This window comes from Phocoena sinus, chromosome 20 (genome assembly GCF_008692025.1).
Source record: "Phocoena sinus isolate mPhoSin1 chromosome 20, mPhoSin1.pri, whole genome shotgun sequence".
Taxonomy (NCBI): domain Eukaryota; kingdom Metazoa; phylum Chordata; class Mammalia; order Artiodactyla; family Phocoenidae; genus Phocoena; species Phocoena sinus.
The window spans coordinates 51,582,865-51,604,237 of record NC_045782.1 but is presented as its reverse complement, the minus strand read 5'-3'; the positions used below and the strand labels follow the sequence as shown (position 1 = coordinate 51,604,237).

The following is a 21,373-nucleotide window of genomic DNA, read 5'->3' as shown; positions in this document are numbered from 1 at the left end:
CCCTAGGGAGCTCCTGGTGGCACCTCACGGGGGCATCGTCTCCTCCTGCATCTCCCCCAACAGCTTGGGCATCGGTGCAGCTGGCACAGCGTCGGGGCCTCCAAGAAGGGGCCAAGCATGGTAGGTGGCCTGGAAGCTGGAGGGTGTCTGCTGGGTTGTGAGCCTGCTGAACCTGGCCTGGCTTGAGGGGGAGCGTGGGGTTCCAGGGGTGCCGAGATGGGTCCTGTCCCTCAGGCCCATCCATTGTCCCCCAAGAAGAGGCCTGGGGTGCTCTTGGTTTCCCTCTGGGGGCTTTATTTGTTTGAGTGTCCAGGACTAGAATCCTTGGTCTTTGGAGGGGAAGCTTACAGCCCTGGGGGTGAGGAGGGCCCCTGGGTTCCTATGCCCCTTCCCTTAGTTCCTGGTCAATTGCTCCTCCCTGCTAGGAGCTGGGGCACTTGGAGATCCCGGCTGAGCTGGCTGTCATGCTGAAGACAGCGGAAGGTGAGTCCTGATGGGCGTTGCTCTTGCCATGACCCCCTCCTGGGCGGAGGCTCTGTCCCTGTGGTCCCTCCCCCTGATGCTCTGGGTCCCCCCCAGCTCACTGCCCGGCTCCCTCTGCACTGGAGCTGGGGGCTGATGCTGAGAGGTGGAGGCGGCGCCAGAGCCAGGCGCCTTACCTGGGCGTTTCTGGGCTGCCGCCTACGTCATCCCAGGCTGTCAGCACACCCTGGCCGAGAGCATCACCGAGGCCATGCCCCCGGAAGTTCCCGCACGGCCCAGCCTGACCCTCCCACCCGACATCGACCAATTCCCCTTCTCCAGCTTCATCTCCATCGGCTTTCAGGTGGGCCCCCAGGCCTTAGCTCTACACGGCTGATGCCCCCGTCAGGCAGAAGCTGTGTCTGTCCTTCTGTCTCCAGTCCCCTCCTCCCTCTCCTGTTGCGGGGCTGTGGATGCAACTGCGTTGCTCGGAAACCGTTGAACCTAAACGTGTTGCTGGTTGCTTATCTGCAGTGCCACACCTTTGTTACACCTGTGGCACTGCCCTGCCATTGAAGCCATGTCGTTAAAGCATGTTGAACGACAAGGCAAAGTGTCCAGGCTACAGTGTTGGCAGCAAAAGCGGGATTCAAAACTGCACGTAGAGTACGATCCCAATTTTGTTAACAGGGAGGGTGCGGAGATGACGTGTGTACCTACACGTAGAAAGTAAGATTAGAAACAAAGAGGCGAAAATGTTAACTGTGGTTTTATCTGGCAGTGGAATGTTAATGGTGGTTCTTATTCTTCATCCTTTTCCGTGTTTTCTGAGTTTTCCGCATGCAGGAGCTTTAGTTTTCTAATCAGAAGGAGTGATTGAGAGGTTTTTTTTTCTTAATATTTATTTATTTGGCTGCGCCAGGTCTTAGCTGCGGCACACGGGATCTTTGTTGCCTGTGCAGGATCTTTAGTTGCGGCATGCGGGACCCTTTTTAGTTGCGGCATGCGGGACCCTTTTTAGTTGCGGCATGCAGGATCTAGTTCCCTGACCAGGGATCAAACCCCAGCCCCCTGCGTTGGGAGCGTGGGACTTTTAACCGCTGGACCACCAGGGAAGTCCCAAGATGTATTTTTCTTTTAATAAATTTATTTATTTATTTATTTTTGGCTGCATTGGGTCTTTGTTGCTGCGCGCAGGCTTTCTCTAGTTGGGGCAGGCGGGGGCTACTCTTCGTTGCGGTGCGCGGGCTTCTCATTGCGGTGGCTTCTCTTGTTGCGGAGCACGGGCTCTAGGCACGCGGGCTTCAGTAGTTGTGGCTCGCGGGCTCTAGAGAGCGCAGGCTCAGCAGCTGTGGGGCACAGACTTAGCTGCTCCGCGGCATGTGGGATCTTCCCTGACCAGGGCTCGAACCCGTGTCTCCTACACTGGCAGGCGAGTTCTTAACCGCTGCGCCACCAGGGAAGCCCCCCGAGATGTATTAAGATGGTTTTCCTCACCGGCCCCTCTTCCTCTCGCAGGGCGCGTGCTCCCGTGGGGCTCCCCCGCGGCTGTGTCTGGCAGGTCAGCACACAACAGGCCCTGCTCAGGTACCGTGTCGCCCTCCTTCCTTGCAGGAGCCATCCCTGCCCAGACCTGGGCAGCTGCTGACCAAACCCCTGACCCGGCTGGACAGTGAGAACCCTCAGCATGCCCTGGATATCAACAAGGTGGTGAGTGACACACTGGGGAGGGGCAGGGTGGGCCCGTGCAAGGGGTGCTGGCCGGGCACCGGGAGCCCCGCACGTCCTGCCTCCCCTCGCTCTGTGTTTGCAGATGCTGCGGTTCCTGGGGGACGCGTCCCTGGAGCCCTGGCAGGAGCAGACCATGGGCCAGTACCTGGTGCGGCAGGGGCAGCGCCGGCCGGGGCTGCGCAACGAGCTCTTCAGTCAGCTCGCAGCCCAGCTCTGGCACCAGCCGGACGAGCAGCAGAAGCAGCGCGGCTGGGCCCTCCTGGCTGTTCTGCTCGGCGCCTTCCCCCCAGTGTCCACCCTGCAGAAGCCGCTGCTCAAGTAAGGGCCCCGGCAGGCGGGGGCCCCGTGGGTGTGCTCAGCGGGCCACCCCATACCCACGGCAGCCCTGTGCTGTGCCCGCAGATTCGTGTCCGACCAGGCCCCCGGGGGCATGGCAGCACTGTGCCAGCACAGGCTGCTGGGAGCCCTGCAGCAGACGCAGCAGGCCCCCGGGTCCGAGCGGACCCACCCACCCACCCAGCTCGAGTGGACGGCCGGATGGAGGCAGGGCCGCATGGTGCTGGATGTCTTCACCTTCACCGGTGACGCCTGCCTCCTCTCGGGCCTCCCCAGGCCCACGCCGCAGCCTGCCCGGCACTCTCGCCCTCCCTCGACCCCCTTCCCTCCTCAGCCCTCCCCATGTGACCCTGACCTCCCTGCTCTCCTGCTTTCGGAACCGCCACGGGACAGTATTCCCTTCCCGTCCGGGTGGACCCTGCTGTCCCTCACTCTTGCCCCTACCCCTCGTCCCTGCAGAGGAGTGCTTCTCGGCCGAGGTGGAGTCCTGGACCACAGGGGAGCAACTGGCCGGGCGGATTCTGCAGAGCAGGTGTGCGGGGCCTGGGATGGGCGAGCGCAGCCCACACTGGCCATTGTCCTGTCCGCCTCCTGGTTTTCCTCATGCTCCCAGCCCGCTCTCCCGCCAAGCACCTCCTGCGGCTGCTCCAAGGCCAAAACCTGCTCCCCGGGGGGCGGGATGGGGGCGAGGGGTCGGGGTAGGTGGGCAGGGTCCAGACAGTAGATTCAAGACGGAGAGCAAGTAGAGAGTATACCTGCTAGATCTGGTCCAGATTCTCATCAAATTGAATGAATAAATGCATCAGAGCCACTGTAGAAGTAGAGGGCTGTGAGCTGCAGATAAAGTAGAGGGCTGTGAGTTGCACTGGGTCCTCAGCCAGGTTCCTGTCCCCTTCCACAACCCCCTCCCCCCAGCCCACCCTCAGGTCCTTGTCCCTTCCGGATGGTCGTCTGCCTGCCTGGCTGACCACCCTCTGCTACATGCCCTTGTCTCACCCAGAGGCCTGGATCCGCCCCCGCGTGGCTGGTCTGTGTCACTGCACTCTAAGGACTCCTGGCAGGACTTGGCTGGCTGCGACTTCGTGTTGGACCTGATCGGCCAGACCGAGGATCTGGGGGACCCGGCCGGTCCCCACAGCTACCCAATCGCCCCCCGTGGCTTGTAGGTGCCACCCACAGCACCCCTGGCCTGCTCCTGTCCCTATCCTGTCGTAGGTGACCCCCTCAGCCACCCTGTCATCCGCGGGGGTTCACAGGTGCTGCCACAGGCCCAGCCCGCCCGCCCCCAAGCCTCCGCCCACCACAGGGGGATGACCCCTACAGCAGCTTCTACACCTTGCCTCAACCTGGGAACCCCCCCGGCCAGGGCACCTCCTCAGCTGGGCCCACTATCTCCTGCAGAGCCGAGGACATCCCCCCGGCCCCTGGCATCCAGGCCCCCTCACTGCCCCCAGGTCCCCCTCCAGGCCCAGCCCCAACTCTGCCCAGCAGGGGTCGCACAGGTAAGGCTGGGAGTGGGCACACTGAGGTTGGCAGAGCGCTGGGAATGGGGGTGCCAGAAGCCCCACGCCCCAGGCAGGTGACAGTAACCCTCCACAGGTGAGTCCCGGACCTCAGGGAGTCTGGATGGCTTCCTGGACCACCTCTTCTCCCCGTGCCTCAGCGTGAGTGTCCTGCACGCAGACCCCACCCCACTGCTGCCCCTACGCCCCTGGGGCCTCTGCTGCCCCTCCCATCCCTCCTAGGGCTCTAGCTCTGACCTTGGGACCTGTGACTTTTGTCCCTTCAGGATCTGGAGCAAGGCAGGGCTCTGAGTGGCCGCATGAAGGGAGGGGGCGCCATGGGGCCCATGCAGCAAGGCAGCTATCCCATGGGTGAGTGTGGGGCTGAGCACCCATCCAGGGCCTCCCTGCCCAGCAACACAGGCAAGCACGGTCTGGGATCCCCACGCAGCTGCAATCAGAGCTCTGGCCAGCACCCTGGTGGCCCGTACTCTTCTCTTTGCCTGGGGCTAAAGGGAGGCTGTCTGTGGGCCCAAGTAGGGACTGACCTGCGGGGGGGGGGCTGTTCCCTCAGTGTACTCAGGGATGATGCAGATGCCCGGATACCAGCCAGCCATGATGCCTGCACCCGTGCCCATGATGCCAGCAATGGGGGCGGTCCCCGCCATGCCAGGTAAGACTGGACTATAGCCACTGTGTCCCTTCTCAGGTAGGGACTGGAGGAGGGAGGGTGTTGCCTGGGGCCTAGAGGGCACAGTGGGCAGAGGGCTGGGAGCTCAGCCATGGCGCTCGTCCACCCTGACTGCCTGCCATACTCGCAGCCGTTGTGGTGCCACCACAGCCACAGCCACAGCCACAGCCCCTGCTTCCCAGCGTGGACGCGAGGCAGCTGGCAGTCCAGCAGCAGAACTTCATCAACCAGCAGGCGCTGATCCTGGTGAGGATAGGCAGGGCCCATGGATTGCCTACTGGGTACAGACCTGTGGGGCGAGGCTAGGCCAGCTCTTACCTGGCACACCACCCTTCCTCCGTCAGGCCCAGCAGATGACCACCCAGGCCATGACCTTGTCCCTTGAGCAGCAGGCAAAGCAGCGCCAGAGCCAGCCCCTGGAGCATCACGCCCAGGCCCAGGCCCCTGGAGCTGCCTCCCTGACTCCACCCCCAGCCATCGCCCCCAAGCCCAAGAAGACACCCACCCCCCAGAAGGAGCCAGAGCGTGACCTGGAACTGGTAGGTGCCTGCCTGAGGGTGAAGAGCCGAGGCCAGGCAGGTGGCAGGGCTGGGGTGGGGCAGCAGGCTCCAGGGCCACAGACGTGGGAGACATGGCGTGGGGGGTGTGGGAAGATGCAGAAAAGATGCTGCCGGGCTCCAGCCCCATGGATCCGGGTGGGTTTGAGTGGCAACCTGTCTGGCAGGGCAGCTCCTTCTCTTTCCCCTCCTGCCGCAGGAGACCTCACAGGAGGCTGAAGACAGGCCCCGGCGGCCCAAGAGCTTCCAGCAGAAACGGGACTATTTCCAGAAGTTGGGTGAGGGCCCTTGGGGTGGCAATCCCACACAGAAACTCAGCCACTGCCCCATCCTGGCCAGGGGACGGCGGGGTGTACTCTGTTCCTCTAGGTCAGTGTGGCCTGTCCAGGAGCCCAGACAGGCGGGCCAGGTGGAGAGTAATAGCGAGGGCCATCTGGGGCATTTACAGGGCAGCAGCAGATCAAGGTGGAGACGATGAGGCCTCCGGCCAAGGTGAAGATCCCCCAGGGGGAGGAGCAGGAGGAGGAGCCGGAAGAAGAGGAACCGAGAGCAGGTGGTGGGGAGCGGGGTGGGGGGGCAGGCTTTGTGGTTCTGCACAGGGTCTCACATCTTTCCTCTCTTTCTGGTCAGTGCCGTCACCTCCTCCTCCCCCAGTAGTGAAAAAGCCACTGACACGAGATGGGGCCAAAGCTGCACAGGAGGCTGAGGCTGAGCCAGCCACAGAGGCGGGGCCTGGCAGTGGTCGCCGGCCGGCAGAGGGCAGAGCCGTGGTGCGTAGCTCGAACCCTGAGCCCCGGCAGGCAGAGCCCAGCAGGGAGATCCGCAACATCATCCGCATATACCAGAGCCGCCCAGGCCCCGTGCCCGTGCCCGTGCAGCCGCCCAGGTGCACCCCGGCAGTGGTGGGGAGGGGGAGGATGGCCAGGACTGCCTGCTGCCCAGAGCCACCGTGTGGACTCCTGACCTCTTCCTTCTCTCAGGAAGCCCCCCCAGATCTTCCTGAAGAAAAACAACCCTAAGGATGAGGCTCTGGCTAAGCTGGGGATCAGTGGTGCCTCCTCGCTGCCCTCGGTGAGGCCCCGTCCTGACCAGAGCGCGCTGCTCCACGCCAGAGCCCTCCTGAGGCTCCCCGGGGGAGACCTGGCCGCTAGTCACAGCCTGGGTGTATTCTCCGTGCCTCCCCAGACGCTGTCCCCCAGCCCAGGGAAGGGCCCCCCACCAGCTGTGGCCCCTCGACCCGAGGGCCAGCCACGGCGTGTGCCCTCCAACTCCATCAAGGAGAAGCAGGGGCCCCTTCAAGAGCTGTTTGGCCAGAACCCACCCACTGCCCAGAGACCCCCGCCTCCACCAGCACCTCCACTGCCTCCACCCTTGGACCCAGCGACCCCTCCAGCTGAGCCGCACAGTGAGAAACCCCATATCCCCGGGCGGTGGGCTTGGTGGGGGGCGGGGGCAGGATTCCCAAGGGCCTCTCAGCGCTCACGGTCGAGGTCAGCTGCTTGCACTTCCGGACTTTGGAGCCGTGGGTGAGGAGCCCCAGCTTCCGCGTTCCTGCGGGGGGCAGGGCGCGGGCACCCCTGGGGCCTGTCTGGCACGGAGGGACCGTCACGGGGCGTGGGCCTCGTCAGGAGTTTAGTGACCCCGCTGACGTAGTCGGGGGGGGGGGGGCCCACGCACGTCAGGGACAGTGGGGAACGTGGGAAGCTGGAGATGGAGGCCGGCGATGGGACGGAGCGGGGGGAGGGAGGCAGCGGGGGTGGACTGAGCTGGGCCACGTGGGGCCCTAGTGGGCCGAGGGTCTTCTCTCTCCGTGCCTGCATCATTCCGGCTTGGGCAGCTCCTCGCCTGATGCCCTTCGGCCCCTCTATCCGCCAGGCTTTGTGGAGCCCATGGGGGACCAGGGGATCTCCACCCAGCTGCTCGTGCCCTCGGGCAGCGTGTGCTTCTCCTACGCCGGCGCCCCCTGGAGGTTGTTCCTGCGCAAGGAGGTGGGCGCGAGGGCGGGCCGCAGCCTGGCCTCCCTGGGTGGGGGACGGGGTGCTGGCCGTAGGGGCGCCAGCCTGGGGCCCCAGCAACTCCTCTCCACACACAGACACTGGGGGCCGCTTCCCCAGCCCCACCTCCTCCGGCCCAGGAGGCAGAGGTAGGGCGGGAGGGGGGCTGGCGGGGGCACTGGCTGGGCGCACTCTCACACGCCCCTGCCCTCGCCCAGGTGTTCTACCCGCGGGAGAACTTCAGCCACCCCTACTGCCTCAGGCTCCTCTGTGAGCAGGTGAGAGCCCAGCCCACCTGGGCCCTGTACAGGCAGACCGCCCGCACCCCAGGCAGGAGAGCAGCCGCGCTTGCGGGACGCTGGTGTGTTTCAAGCCCTGCCTTCGTTTATTTAATCCTCCCAACATCCCTCAGAATAAGGGCCATCTTTGACTTATGACGAGGATTAAAAATAAAGCGTATACAGCACCCAACACAGGCCTGGCACACAGCAGGTGCTCGCTCGTGCTTGTCCCTTTGCCACCTCTAGATGCTCCCAAGGCCTGTGTCTGTTCTCCCCAGTTCTACAGTAGCTGCCCCCCCCTCCCCCTCCCCCTCCCCCTCCCAAGTCCCGTGTTCCTTCAGGGAAGCTTATCTCAGCTGACAGAGGAGCAGCAGCCCGACTAGTGCCGGCAGCTTGGGGGAGGCAGGTGGGAGCTCCGGGTGGACGTGGCCCTGGGCTTGGAAGGCCAGGCATCCCTCCCTGCTCCACCCACGTGCCTATGGGGCTCTCCAGTTTTTCCTCCATGCGTGGCTGCTTCTGGGGTGGGCTGTGGCCTCAGGACCTGGTGGTGACCGCCTGGCTTTGCCCCCAGATCCTGAGGGACACCTTTGCGGAGTCCTGCATCCGGATCTCCCAGGACGAGAGGCACAGGATGAAAGACCTGCTGCGTAGGGTCCAGGGGCCCTGGAGTCGGGGAGCCGGAGTGCTGGGGGTTGGGCCTGCCCAGAGGGAGGGAGTAGACTCTGGGGTCCCCGCTGTGAGGGAGCCTGAGGACGGCCTGGGGCCATTTCTGCCCAACAGGAGACCTGGAGGTGGGCCTGGACTCCCTGGACACAGCTGAGGACAGTGTCAGGAAGCGCATCGTGATGGCCGCCAGGGACAACTGGGCCAATTACTTCTCCCGCATCTTCCCCGTCTCGGTCAGTGAGGCTGGGGATGGCAGCGCCCGGGGCTGGAGGCCAGCTTGGCCTTCCGCAGCAGGATTAGAGCTGGGGGTGGGCTGGGCCCCAGTGGAACCAACGAAGAATAGCACTGGCCTGAGCAGCCCCAGGGTGTCTTAGCCGGTGGCGGAGAGCCCGGAGCCTGTCCGTGAGCCCACCACCTTCCGGGCAGGGCGAGGGTGGCAGCGACGTGCAGCTGCTGGCCGTGTCCCACCGGGGGCTGAGACTGCTCAAGGTGACCCAAGGCCCCAGCTTCCATCCCGACCAGCTGAAGACTCTCCGCTCGTACAGGTGAGCCTGGGCTGGGGTGTGGCGTGGGCCGGCGAGACGGCCCCCAGCTCACGCCCCACCCTCTGCACAGCTTTGCTGAGGTACTGGGTGTAGAGTGCCTGGCTGGCTCCACCCTGGAGCTGTCACTGAAGAGTGAACAGCTGCTGCTGCACACAGTCCGGGCGGGAGCCATCAAGGCCATGGTTGAGCTGCTCCTGAGCGAGCTCAGGAAGGCAAGTGCGGGCCGGCAGGGCGCCGGGCGGGGGGCCTCCAGCACCGCTGCGTCGTACCCCGTCTGGTTTGCCTGGACTCGGGGCCGTCAGCCAAGCTCCTTCAAGCTGCCTGGGGTGGGGCTGGAACTTGGGGGCGCTTGGTGGAGAGTGACGCCAAAGGGGGGGCAGGTGGGACGGGCAGGACGGAGTCATAAGCGGGCTGGCTGCTCACCCGCCCGCCTGCAGGACTCCGGCTACGTCATTGCCCTGCGAAGCTACCTCACTGACGACCACAGCCTCCTCAGCTTCCAACGGGGGGACCTCATCAAGCTGTTGCCGGTGGCCACTCCGGAGCCAGGTATCCCCGGGGCAAGCAGGGCGGCTGGCACCCGGTGGGCGGGCAGAGGGCCCAGGAGGGTAAGGCACCGTCCTCGGATGTTTCCCCCAGGCTGGCAGTTTGGCTCCGCCGGGGGCCGGTCCGGACTCTTTCCTGCTGACAGAGTGCAGCCGGCTGCTGCTCCGGACTTTTCCTTCTCGATGGAGCAGAGGAGTGGCCGGCACAAGAGTCAGCTGCAGCACAGGGAGTGGGATAAAGCGTCGGAGGTGAGGAAGACGGGAGACGCCGAGGCGAGGCCTAACTAGGAGTGGAGGAAAGAAAGGGCTCGACTGCCCCGGAGCGGCGGAGGGCCACCCCACACCTGGCGGGCAGCGCTGGGTCTGATGCCGCCTCTCTGCCCGCTCCCGATGTCTCGTCCTGTCTCCCCAGCAGGGCTGGGCGGTCTGCCTCTCGTGTGGCCCTCGTGGTAGCTAGTTCAGCGCCACCTGGAAGGTGCTCAATAAACAGCTCTTGACTGTCCCGGCTTCTGGTGGTGTGCTCACTGCAGCTACTCTGCCTGCTTCTCTTGGGCTGGGCTGGGGCGGGGGCTTGGGCAGGGCCGCTGGACAGGCCAGGGGACACTCGGGTGGCGCGAGGTCTCCTGTGCTCCTAAGTTCTCCACCCACCCCTGGAGCCAGGCACACAGTGACAACTTGGCCACCAGCCCGTCCCCGTCTGTGGCCTGCGTCACCCTGCCCACGGACTCCGACTACACCATGCAGGAATTTGCCCTGCGCTACTTCCGGAAGCCCCAGACTCTGTGAGTGCCCTGGGCCCGCCCCATGCCTGCCCATCCTCAGTGTCCCTGAAGTGGGACACTCCCTGCTCAGAGCCACTGGGCCAGGGCTCTTAGCACCCTCCCTACCCAGCCTGGGATGGGGGTGGGAGGGCTGAGCAAGCAGGGCTGTCCTCCCCTCCGCCCCCTCAGGCTGGGCCAGACAGGTGGAGATGCCGAGAGGAAGGCCATGGCCAGCCTGGTGCAGTACAGCAAGGTAAGGGGGACGGTGGGGAGGAGCCGGGACAGCAGACCTGGCCCCTGGCCCCCATGGCCCCAGACCCACAGGCAGCCTCTTTGGCCGCAGGCTCCCATCCAGGCATCACTCATCAGCGTCAGTGACGAGGACGTGAACAGGCAGGCTGTGGGAAGCTTCCAGGGTAAGTAGGCACAGTGTCCTGGGTCGCCATGTCTGCAGTGCCCGGGACCCAGGCACCTGGTCGCCTTCTGTCCTTGAGTTCGCCGACTCGGGAGAGCTCACCGGTGGCTCCTATACCACATGGCCCTCACCCACTTCTACTCATGCCCAGGGGGCTGTGGGTTGTGTGGAGTCTGGGCTGGAAGGCAGCGGTGGGTCTGGCTTGCTATGCGCTTGGTGTAGCCCTGGGTGGCCACAGGATCTCTCTGAACCCTGTCTCCTCATCGGTACAGCTGAGACTGCTGCTCCGCCTGGCTCACACGCATTCTGAGAGCAAGGCATGAGATGGCCCAGGGCCAGGCCCCCAGCCCAGCTCACCGTGCTTTTCATCCTGCCCGCAGCTCTGATGCAGTTTATGGGGGACCAGTCCAAGCCCCGGGGCAAGAACGACCTGGATCTCCTCTACGGGCTGCTGAAGGTAGGAAAGTGAGCCGGAAGCTGTGGGGAGTCAGTGAGCCCTGAGGGTCCCTTCCTGTCCTCCTGCCTGGGCCTCCATGGGACCCCCTGTCCCCTGGTCACTATACATTCAACGCATCCAAAATGAGTTATCGAGCACCTACGTGCTGGCGGCAGGGCAGTGAACCAAGCAGGCCGAGTCCCTGCAGAGCTTGCAGCCTGATTAGAGGAGACACTCGGTAAACCCTGAGGCAACGTGTCCAGGGCAAAGAGTGCTGTGGAGTGATAAAGCAGGGGAGGGGCTGCTTCAGTGCAGAAGGCTTGGTGACAAGGTGACCCTGGAGCAGAAACCTGAAGGCGGCCAGGGAGTGAGGCACGTATGCATGGGGGCAGGGCATGGGGGCACACACGCAGGCAGAGGCGGGGGTGAGCCTCAGCCCCAGCAGGGCCAGCGTGGCTGGAGCCCAGTGAGCAAGGGGGAGAGTGGAGGCGAGGACCAGGAGGGACAGAGGGTCCGGGTCACGGGAGGCCTTGTGGTCCACTGTCAGGACTTCGATTTTTTGAGATCTGGGAAAACACTGGAGGGTTTTGAGGAGAGACGTGGCTTACATTTCGTGGGGTCGCTCTGGCGGTCGTTTGCGATTCTGGGAGTTTAAGGGCAAGGAGAGGGTTCCTGCCACGATCCCAGGTGAGACGTGGCTGGCCCAGGCCCAGAGGCAGCAGCAGAGGGGAGAAGAAGGACCCCAAGCAGCAGGGCTTGCTGTGAAGTGCACGTGGGGTGTGAGAGCGAGGGGCCGAGGGGGACACGGGGGCCTAGGCCAGAGCAATGCTGGTCGCCACAAGGAAGCCTGAGTGAGGATGGGGCCGGCCTGGTGGAGGAATCTGTTTGGGATGCGTGAAGTCTGAAGTCCCAGTCTGCCAAGTGGAAGGTCTGGGCTTCGTGGGAGAAGTCTGGGCTGGAGGCAGGCACCGGGAGTCATCAGCAGACAGAGGCCCAAGGGCACTGCAGCCCTTAGGAGTCAGGGAGATGAGGGGGGTCAGCAGAGAGGACTAAGACAGAGGGACCAGAGAAAGAGGACAGGGCCGAGCGCGGCCTGGAAGCAGGGAAAGACGGCGACTTACTGAGTGGCCAGCTGTGCAGATGCTATTAAGCCGAGTGAAACCAAGACCGAGAGATGACGGTGGGCTGTCACCCTGACTTGGCCCCCAGCCCACGGCCACTGGCAGGACTTCTCCGACTTCAGATCCCACGCCATCCCTCACTCCACCGCACTGCACTGCACTGCACTGCAGCTCTGCCCCCGACCCGCTGCCCCCTGCCCTTCCTCTCCCCACAGCTGTGCCAGGAGGAGAACCTCAGGGATGAGATTTACTGCCAGGCCCTGAAGCAGATCACAGGACACCCCCGGCCGTGAGAGTGGGGGACGGGCGGGGGTCGGTCGTGGGCCTCTCGGGGGCGGCCCAAAGTGCTGCTGCCCGGCCGGCCCAAAGCCCAGGCTCTCTGCCCTGCAGGAGACTCTGCGCTCGAGGGTGGACTTTCCTCAGCCTCCTCACAGGCTACTTTCCCCCATCAACCTTGCTGATGCCCTACGTGACCAAGTTTCTGCAGCACTCAGCCCGGAGCCAAGGTGCCGGTGGGAGGGGCTTCCAGGCTGGGGTCTCGGCTGCTTGGGGAGGGGTTTGGGGATGCTCATGACCCCAGCCTGGCTCCTCTCTGCAGAGCTGGCCCGGCGCTGCCAGGGGCACCTCCAGCACACAGTCAAGTACGGGGGTCGCCGGCAGCTGCCCTCCCCAGGCGAAATGCAGGCTTTCCTGGTACAGGGGGTGCAGGCGGCTGGGTGTTCTGGGACTCCCTCTGGGTGGGGGAGCCGGGGCCTCTGCCCACTGGGGGGCTGACCCCGTACCTGCTTTGGCAGAAAGGACAAGTAGTCCACCTGCTCCTAATTCACCTGCCCGGGGGTGTGGAGTACAAGACCAACACCCACACTTTCACGGTGAGCACAGGGACACAGAGGAGGGGCTGGGGAGACCCAGGGAAGCCGTGGGCATCAGTTCTGGGCACATCCCTCCCCTGCTGCAGCCTCCTTCCCTCCCCAGCACCCCCGTCACGGCCCTGTCCGCATGTCCAGGTGGCAGCAGAAGTGCTGGAGGAGATGTGTGGGCAGATGGGCATCACAGACCCCCATGAAGTGCAGGAATTTGCCCTCTTCCTCATCAAAGGGGAAGGTAGGCCACCTGGCCTGGGGAGGAAGCGTGGCCCGGCTGGACTCAGGGACATGGCCTTGCCTGCCAAGTCTGCTCTTCTGGCCACGGGGGAGGCAGCTCCCACACTGGGGCTGGCAGGGCCGTGGGCGGGGCTGGCCCCGGGCGGCAGGGCAGGCTGTGGACCCAGGCTCCCCGCGCAGGCCAGCTGGTGCGGCCCCTGTGGCCCCGGGAGTACCTCACCAGCGAGGTGGTGGGTCTGGACGTGAGCCTGCACAGCCGGCGGCTCAGCTGGGAGACCCCGCTGCACTTCGATAATCCCACCTACGTCAGCACCCACTACGGCCAGGTCAGCCCCACTCGCCCCACGCTGCCGCGCCGCTGGTGGTTGGAACCTAGGCTGCAGCTTGAGGGAGAGTCCCTCCCTGGGTGGGGGGAGGGCTTGAGGCTCAGGAGCCACCCACTAGGTGGGGCTTTGGGGCACAGCTGCCCCCTCACTGCTCCCCCCTCAGGTGCTGCGGGACTACCTGCAGGGGAAGCTGCTGGTCAGCGCCCAGGAAGATGCCCGGCTTGCCAGGCTGGCTGCCTTGCAGCACCTCAGCAGGAACCACGAGGAGCCCCCCTCAGAGTGAGTGTGAACACAGCCCTCACGCCTCCTGTCACCCCACTACCCCTACCCCCGCCTCCAAGGTCAAGGCCACTTGTACCCTTTGCGGCCCTAACCAAATGGGGGCTGGGTACACCTGCCCACCCCTCCACGCTCCTCAGGGGCAGAACCCATGCCTCATTCATGTGTCTGGATCCCCGGTCTCACCCACGGTAGCCACTGGCTCATCTACTTAGCACCTGCTGTATGCCCGGCTTTGACTGACCAGGCTGTGTCCTAGGCAAGACCTACTGGCTTACTTGCCGAAGCAGCTGCTGTGTCAGATGAACGTGGCCGCTGTGACGAGCCTGATGGGCCAGGAGCTGTGGCAGTTGCGAGGATGCAGCTCTCAGGAAGCGCAGATCAGCTTCATAGGTGGGTCTGGGGCTAGGGGGCAGCTGGGGCGGAGGCGGGAGCCCCAGCAAGGAAGGGGTGAGGGTGGAGGGGCTGAGGAAGCTCTCCACCTGCCCTGCCCTCTCCTCTGTCCTGGGGGCAAAGTCCGGCAGGTCGCAGGGCCCCAGCGGTCAGAACTCCTGCCCGACCCCCCATCCGCAGAGGCGGTGAGCGAGCTGCCGCTCTTTGGCTACAGCGTCTACATGGTGCTGAGAGTGAGCAAGCCGGCCCTGCCCGGCCCTGGCCTGCTGGGGCTGAACCGCCAGCGCCTCATCCTCATGGACCCCAGCTCTCAGGTGGGCCAGGCTCCGGGGCCGCTTGTCTCCCTCCACCTACAGCGACCCCTCCCCCAGAGGGACCAAGCTCCGCTCTCTCTCCCCCTGTCCACCCCCCCCCCCCCGCCCCCAGGAACTGTGCTGCTCCATCGCCCTGAGGGACCTGCGGCGGCTCCGCGTGCTGAGCCCACTGGGGCCTGAGGACTCCCCTGGCCTGGAACTCAACTATGGCTCGGCTGACAACCCCCAGACCATCTGGTTTGAGCTGCCGCAGGTGGGTGGCCTCTGCGCCCTGAGAAGGTGGCAAAAGCGCCTCACCCAGGCCTGGTGTGCCCGAGAGCCTGGGCCCAGGCCTCCGCCCACTGCTCCGGCGTGGTGGGGCTGGGGGCAGAGGCAGGGGGCTGGCTGGGGAGCCCTGGCCTCACATGCCTGTGCCCGCACAGGCCCAGGAGCTGAAGCACACCATCACCTTCCTGCTGGACCGCAACTCTCCTTCCACTTAGTGGCCGGCCTTCACCCAAGAGGAGTGGGGGAGGGGCAGAGACGAGGACAGGAAGCCTCTCTGGCCAAGTCTCACCCGGACAGTCTCCTTTGGGTGCTGTCAGGCCAGTCTGGCCTGGACTTCACCGCTTGGTTCTGGAACCTGCCGCAGCACAGCCCAGCTGGCCCACGGGGAGGGGCTGCTACAGCGACTCCAGCTGGGAGTCACGAGACTCCCTCTGGGGTGGGCCTGGGCCTGAGCCTGGGGTGGGCGCTGCAGGAACTCGGCTTGGGCGTCCGATGTTGCCCAGTCTGGGGGAGATGCCCACCTGGGCCCTGGCCCGACACGAGCATGAGCCCAGCCCTGGGAGCAGCAGCTGCTGAGGAAATAAAACTCCTGAGAGAACAGGGCTGTGTGCATGAGAACCAACAGGACTTTATTCCCCTGGTAACTGCCGAAGCCCCGCCTGGCCTTCCCGGCCAGGGGCTGAGAGGGAGCAGGGCCTGGCTGCTGCCCGTCTGCCCACGAGCTCTGCACCTGGGCCGGGCTGGAGGCTGGCATCGCGAGGGAAGACGGTGGTGGGGGCGGACCTGGGACCAGCCCAAGCTCTTTCTGAGTAGGCCCCAAGGCCTCAGACTGGTGGGCCTCGCCCCCGGCTGAAAACATGCTAAGTACACGAGGTGGAGGGACCTTCCTTCCTTCTGTTCCTCTGGCAGCAGCCACACCACCTGTCACTTTCTGATCTGTGGATCTGGCCCAGAAAACCCAGCCACGAGGGCCGGGGAGGCAGGGAGGCTAGGAGAAAGAGGACCTCAGGCTTCGCGAGCAAAGAGAAAAGTGGGCTGACCTCTGACCTTGATTTGGGAGGTGTCCAGGCCCATTTCCAAAGCAAGGCATGGCTGGAAGGGGGAAGAGCCTGAGAGCAGACGATGTCCCAGCAGCAGCAGGCCGCCCACCTTCCCCGTTACTGAGCGAGGCCCGGGCTGGGCCGCAGTGGAGTCCGGGGAGGACACCGGCCCCGTCGGGCAGCTCTCGGTCATCTCTGCAGGCCACACAGGCCGTGCCAGTCAGCTTCACTCTCGCACCGGGCTCGGCCGTGGAAAAACTGCTTGATGACGTTCTGGGCCTCTTCCTTCACTGGATTCGGGATGGGGGAGCGTGAGAGCCAGTCTCCCCACTACAGGGCCCCCACAAGCACCTCCTGGCCGGTGACGCAGGCACTCACCGCTCCTTCCCGGAGACGGATTCTGGGTCAGCGAGTGTGAGAGGTGGCGGGCGAAGGCTTTAAACAGCTCCTGGGGACAGAGAGTGGAGAGGAGCAGAGAGCGCAGAACCTCACCCTGCTCTGAGCGACCCACAGCTGTGACCCAAGAGCGAGGCAGACCCAGGGAGCGGGCAGCGGGCCTCTGGACTGGCCTGCTTCCGCCCTGCTTTTCACTGGGGCTCACGCTCCCTACCCACCCACACACTGCACCCAAGTGCCCCAGGCTCAGAGGAGAACAGAGCCCATGCACCTACCCTACCTTGGACGCAAACTTGCCCTCCTTGTAGAAGGGGGTCAGACACTTGACCACGATGTTCGCAGCCTCCTTCAGCGAGATGCCAGGAGCCAAGAGCTGGCAGGAGCCTTGGGGCTTCAAGCTGCCCTGATCGCTGGCTGAGACGCTGCCCTTGGTCTCAGCTAAGATGGAGACCTTGGCTGAGGGGCATGGCCTCTTCTGAGCCTGGCTCTCTGGGTTCTCCTGGGCAGGGCCACAGTGGAGGGTCACTCTTGGGCTCCCTGTTACTGGCCCCTCCCCTCCTGGAAGACTGGGCCTCAGCACCTCCTGGCTCCCTCTAGCCCAGCCCATCTGCCCTGGGATGTGGAAAGAAGACATGATTTTCCCAAACCCCTACCCGGAGCAGACACCAGCCTGATAGACAGGTATCTTCCCCCCTCTCAGTACCTGCTGGGGTCTGGGCCGCTTGCCTCTCTGTGCCTCCTTCGTGGGGGTGGGCTGGCCTTCTGGGGGCCTCTGGTCTCTGAGCAGCAGGCAGGCACTGGCCGGAAGGGAGAGCAGGCATCAGAGCTCCAGATGCCAGCCGCGCCCTCAGCCCAGGTGGCCCAGTGAAGCCCATCATGGGAACAGGCCCCGAGTTTCAGAGGCCCAGTTAGCAGAGGGGATTCTAGAGGATTCCAGGACTGCCCGTGACCTCACCTTGGCCCCTCCTCGGTCTGGGGGTGGGCAGCCAAATGTCCCATGGCTCCATCCTCCTCCCCTGTGCACTTCTCTGGGGCCGTCAGGGGTCCCCGCGCCCCATCACGGGAAGGGCTGGCACCTTCTGCCCCTGGGGCTGAAGTGAGCGGAGGAGAGCTCTCGGTCCTTTGGTAGAAGAAGCGGGCGATGTTCTGGGAGTCCTTGAGGGCCGCTGCGGCCAGGAGTTGCTGCTTCTTGCCAACCCGGGCCTTGGCAGTAGGACTGCCCGGAGAAGGGCCTTTTGCCTTCTTCTCGGGGGAGGGCGCCCCACAATGAGCACCGCTCCCGGGGGCCTCTGCTCTGGGCCCAGGGAGGGGCTCAGCGTGGTCCTCATCCTGGCGGCCACGAGGCTGGCCGGGCGGCTCCTGCTCGTCTCCTTGCACCGGCCGGGGGTCTTGCTCCTTGAGCCGCGTCTTCTCCATCAGCTGAGGGGCCGTGTGGAATGTGCAGGAGCCCTTCGGGAAACCAGCTCCCACCCGCTTGGGTTTGAGCTGTGAGGAGGAGAGAGGCTTCTGACCCCAGGTGCCTCCAGGGCACTCTCTAGAGGGCCCAGGGATGGCCGCGTGGGTGGGGCTCCTGGGAGTGGGGGCGGGAAAAGCTGGGCGGGACAAGGCTTGGGGGTTGGGCTGTGGAGACAGGCGCTGTGGGGGGCTGCAGAGGCGTAGCTGGCAGAGTACGGAAGCGCGAAGGCCTGCCCTGGTGCGCCATAGGGCCAGGGCTGTGATGCCAGGAGAGCAAGGACTATGCCCTCGCTGAGGGCAAGGGGCCGTGGCGCCTTTCCTGGACCCAGGTTTGGGGGGGACACCAGGACGCCACTCACCGAGTACACCTGGGAGGCCGGCCGGATGTCATACTCGGTGGGCTCTGGGGGCTCGGCCTGGGTGCTGCAGCTCCTGGCACCACCTCCCACATCGTAGAGCTGCCCATCCTTGGAGGCTTTGTGGATCTCAGCCACCTGGGGCAGGGACAGGTGGGAACGCCATGGTCGGCACCCCTAGCTCCCAACAGCCCCCAGCCCAGGCTTCCCACGAGTGGGTTCCGCGGCACCTGGGCACTAGACAAGTTCTAGTCCACACGGGGTTGGCTAGAAATACTTCCAGCCGGGAAAGGAGGGAAGTCAGGCTCCCCCGGGAATAAGTGCGCCCTGTGTGGCGGGCTGCCTCTCCCACCCAGAGCCTGGAGCACGCCCCACCCACCCCGCCCCGTGCCCACCTTCTTCAGCACGCTGGCCTTGTACAGGTTGGCCACCTTGGCATTTCGGAATGTCTCGTGTTCCAGCTCCACTGCCTTGGCCTGGAGGTCAGATCTGAGGGTAGGAACAAGGTTAAGGTGTCAGGTAGACCTGAGGCCCCCTCCCTGTTAGATTCCCCCCTGGGGACCCTGGAGATGGCTTCAGGAACGGCCTGGCAGGAACGGCCTTGGGCACAGGGATTCCGACCTGGACTGTCTGGGCCCCCTGTGGTTTACTGTCCCTCAGCAGCTCCTGGCAGCCCCTCGCTTGTGGCCAAGCCTGCCCCCTGGTGAGGCTGTGGAGACTCACACCCCCTGGGAGTAAGATGAGTCCCAATTTGGGGAGGGGTGCCCAAATAAGCCAGGGGGGCTGGGGTTCCTGCGGCCTCCAAAGGAATAGGAGCCCGGGGACCGCTCCTCGGCCCTGACGACACTCACCCATCAGTGGAACCTGCGGCCTGGCGGTTGTTGCTCAGAGCCTCCTCCAGGAGCCCCAGGCAGTGCTCACGGGCCTGCACAGGGGAGGGAAGTTGGTCAAACAGTCTCAGGTTGGGGGGGAGATCCTGGGGGGGCAGGTGTGACGAGCTGCCCACCTCTTACCTTCACAGTGAGTCTGGGGATCTTCCTACTAGAAGCCTCTTTCAGGGGACAGTCTGCATCTGGGGGGAGCAGAGGCAAGTCCTTCCACTCTACTTTCTGCTCTCTGGCATCCCCAACCCCTCAGTGAGGCATCCTCCACCATACCCCGAGACCAGCCCAGGGGGCATCTCTGTACTGACCTGGGGGTACGAATTCTTCTATCTTGGGGTCTTTGCCCTGGAAGATGACATGAGGGCCCATAAGGCATCCTGCCCCACAGCAAGACAGCTCCCAGTCCAGCCCCAGGGAAGGGGCTGAGAGGGTGTGAGCAGGGGGCCACCTGGACTCCACTGAGCCCCCATCCCCTTCACCTTGCGCAGGCGCATCTGCTTCTGGTAGAAGAGATTCCATTCCCGCTTGTGGGCCTCGTCTCTGCCCTCATCCCCGCTGCCCTCAGAGCCTTCGTTGTACCTAGGAGACAGGCTGGGCATGAGCAGTCCTGGGTCTGGGCTCTGCCCTCCTGTCACGTGTCTGCCGGGACAGTGATGTCTCTGAGGCCCTGGCAGCTCATGGGCAACACCGAAGTCCTGGCCCCAGTGTGGCCCTCAGGGCCGGGTGATGGACTACGGCACTGTGTCGCCTCTGGTCTGGCCTTAGCATCAGGGAGAGAATGCCAGACTATTTCCAGTGGGTTGGGGGCCCCTGGCCTCATGGCCCCTCACCTGCTAAAGCCCCCATAACCCCTGCGGCCTCCCTCATACAGCTCAGGGTCAAAGCCGTTCCCCTGGGAGGGCCCAATGGAGGTCTTGCTCCAGCTGCAGCTTTGCTCCAAAGCGTCCAGCTGCTTCCGCACAGCTGCAGGGTTCTGGCAGTGGTCACAGCCTTTGGTGCAGGCGGGGGGCGCATCCCCGAAGTACTTAGCGATGGCAGCGTGGCGGCACCTGGAGCAGGCAGCATAACACAGGCAAGGGGTGAGGGACCCACGTCGGCCAGCGTTCGTTCACCCGATCCCGAAACTCTGGTTGAGCACAGCTACACGTCTGGCACTGTGGCAGGCATCTCATGCGAGTCTCACAAGGCATCGCTGGGGTGCCCATTTTACAGATGAGGGCAGTGAGCTGAGAGCTTTCTCAAAGTCATGGAACACACGTATCCAGAGGAGCCAGGCCACGGACCCCATTCTGTCCTGCTTCTCTATGGAGTACTCCTCCGGGCCCCAGCCCCCTCTCCATCCTTCGGCAGTGGGGCACCCTGGAAGAAGCACGGACTCTGGGTGCAGACGCTGACTCTGCTGCTGAGGCTGTGTCCTTGGGGACAGCATCTGACCTCCTAAAGCCTATGCACTCCTGCCTACAAGCCGGTGCAAGAGGACCACTGGCCCCTTGGGCTGCATAAGGGCCAGGATGACGCTCTGAAGTGAGCTGCACGGTGCCCAGGACACGGCTCTTATTATCACTCTTCACTTTTTTCTGATGGGGAGGGAGGGAGAGAACAGCAGGAAGTGGCCCTACCCCACCTCAGCACTCTGCTCTACTTCTGTCTCCTGGTGACCTCTTCCTTGTTGTCCCCGACAAGCCTGTGTGTACCCAGCCCAGTGTACACAGCCCGGGACCGGGGGGACTGCCTGAGAGCAGGAACTGGGCAGCTCAGGGCCAGCACCGTAGAGCTGGCACTGGTGAGGGCAGCGAGGAGAGGCAGCCGTGGCCGGAGTCTTCCTCGTCGTACCTTCCAGGCTGGAAGAATGAACCCCCCCCAGGCTGGGGGCACAGTCGATCACCGGGGCAGATGCAGAGGCCCGGGGGGCCACAGTTCTATCAGGGCTGTTACAAACAGCCATTCCTGCAGCAGGAATGTGGCACGGGGTGGGGGAACCCGAGGGGAGATGCCAGAGCAGAGGTAGGGCTGTCTAGTCACCACATCCCAAAGACAAGAAGAGTGGGCGTCACTGCTCTAACCAGAACACCTCTCAACATGAGCCCTGCCTGGGGCTGCAAGAAACACTTTGAGGAGCCAGGACCCCGAGGGCCAGCCTCCAGAAATGACAACAGGTTGCGACACAGCCCCCAGGAAGCGCGGGCTGGCTGCCTTGTTTAGCTGAGGAGAGAACGGCTGGAGCCGGCAAGGAGGGCATGGAGGCCACCAGAGGGCGCTATTCCCGCCACACCCAAAACCGATGTGTAACTCATTCCAGGGCTCAAGCCTGTGCGACCGCACAGTGGCTGCCTGTCCGGCCTCTGGGAGGCTCTGGCATCCAAGTGGTGCGGCCACAAGGCTGGCTTCCTTCCCCCCGCACCTCCCCCAAGCCCCAACTCACTGGCGTTTTGTGCTCACATTCAAAGGGCTCCATTGACAGCTCGCAGATGCGGGCTGGGGTCGGCTCCTGTCCTGCTCCGGGCACAGCCGGGCCCG

At 64.5% G+C, this 21,373-nt stretch overlaps 2 protein-coding genes across 3 annotated transcripts in view; one reads left to right on the top strand and one right to left on the bottom strand.

Annotated features, from left to right (window-relative positions):
• Positions 1–15,343, top strand: part of MYO15B (myosin XVB) — a 32,916-nt gene extending 17,573 nt beyond the window's left edge. The window contains 42 exon segments of the mRNA XM_032617515.1: positions 64–120; positions 426–483; positions 696–826; positions 2,077–2,172; positions 2,276–2,511; positions 2,596–2,774; positions 2,989–3,061; positions 3,530–3,691; positions 3,931–4,031; positions 4,129–4,199; positions 4,319–4,403; positions 4,606–4,704; positions 4,853–4,968; positions 5,067–5,279; positions 5,479–5,557; positions 5,728–5,832; positions 5,910–6,165; positions 6,260–6,350; positions 6,465–6,684; positions 7,155–7,267; positions 7,492–7,551; positions 8,126–8,201; positions 8,335–8,453; positions 8,647–8,765; positions 8,836–8,977; positions 9,203–9,314; positions 9,405–9,559; positions 9,947–10,092; positions 10,261–10,324; positions 10,415–10,487; positions 10,867–10,943; positions 12,259–12,332; positions 12,434–12,549; positions 12,642–12,736; positions 12,838–12,915; positions 13,051–13,147; positions 13,327–13,472; positions 13,636–13,751; positions 14,011–14,144; positions 14,325–14,458; positions 14,571–14,711; positions 14,881–15,343. Coding sequence (XP_032473406.1) covers positions 64–120; positions 426–483; positions 696–826; positions 2,077–2,172; positions 2,276–2,511; positions 2,596–2,774; positions 2,989–3,061; positions 3,530–3,691; positions 3,931–4,031; positions 4,129–4,199; positions 4,319–4,403; positions 4,606–4,704; positions 4,853–4,968; positions 5,067–5,279; positions 5,479–5,557; positions 5,728–5,832; positions 5,910–6,165; positions 6,260–6,350; positions 6,465–6,684; positions 7,155–7,267; positions 7,492–7,551; positions 8,126–8,201; positions 8,335–8,453; positions 8,647–8,765; positions 8,836–8,977; positions 9,203–9,314; positions 9,405–9,559; positions 9,947–10,092; positions 10,261–10,324; positions 10,415–10,487; positions 10,867–10,943; positions 12,259–12,332; positions 12,434–12,549; positions 12,642–12,736; positions 12,838–12,915; positions 13,051–13,147; positions 13,327–13,472; positions 13,636–13,751; positions 14,011–14,144; positions 14,325–14,458; positions 14,571–14,711; positions 14,881–15,177 — 5,112 coding nt within the window. The 3' untranslated portion in view covers positions 15,178–15,343.
• RECQL5 (RecQ like helicase 5) overlaps positions 15,330–21,373 on the bottom strand; it is a 38,782-nt gene continuing 32,738 nt past the window's right edge. Inside the window, exons 9-20 of one of the 2 annotated variants that reach the window (XM_032617689.1) lie at positions 19,687–19,905; positions 19,336–19,435; positions 19,165–19,201; positions 18,986–19,044; positions 18,824–18,897; positions 18,368–18,461; positions 17,976–18,110; positions 17,117–17,646; positions 16,865–16,958; positions 16,442–16,660; positions 16,144–16,213; positions 15,330–16,055 (exon numbers count right to left, since the gene is read on the bottom strand). In XM_032617689.1, the coding sequence (XP_032473580.1) occupies positions 15,955–16,055; positions 16,144–16,213; positions 16,442–16,660; positions 16,865–16,958; positions 17,117–17,646; positions 17,976–18,110; positions 18,368–18,461; positions 18,824–18,897; positions 18,986–19,044; positions 19,165–19,201; positions 19,336–19,435; positions 19,687–19,905 (1,732 nt within the window). In that variant the 3' untranslated portion in view covers positions 15,330–15,954. Of the gene's footprint in view, positions 16,056–16,143; positions 16,214–16,441; positions 16,661–16,864; positions 16,959–17,116; positions 17,647–17,975; positions 18,111–18,367; positions 18,462–18,823; positions 18,898–18,985; positions 19,045–19,164; positions 19,202–19,335; positions 19,436–19,686; positions 19,906–21,373 lie in introns of those variants that run through there. The other variant, XR_004347671.1, reaches the window with a different exon arrangement.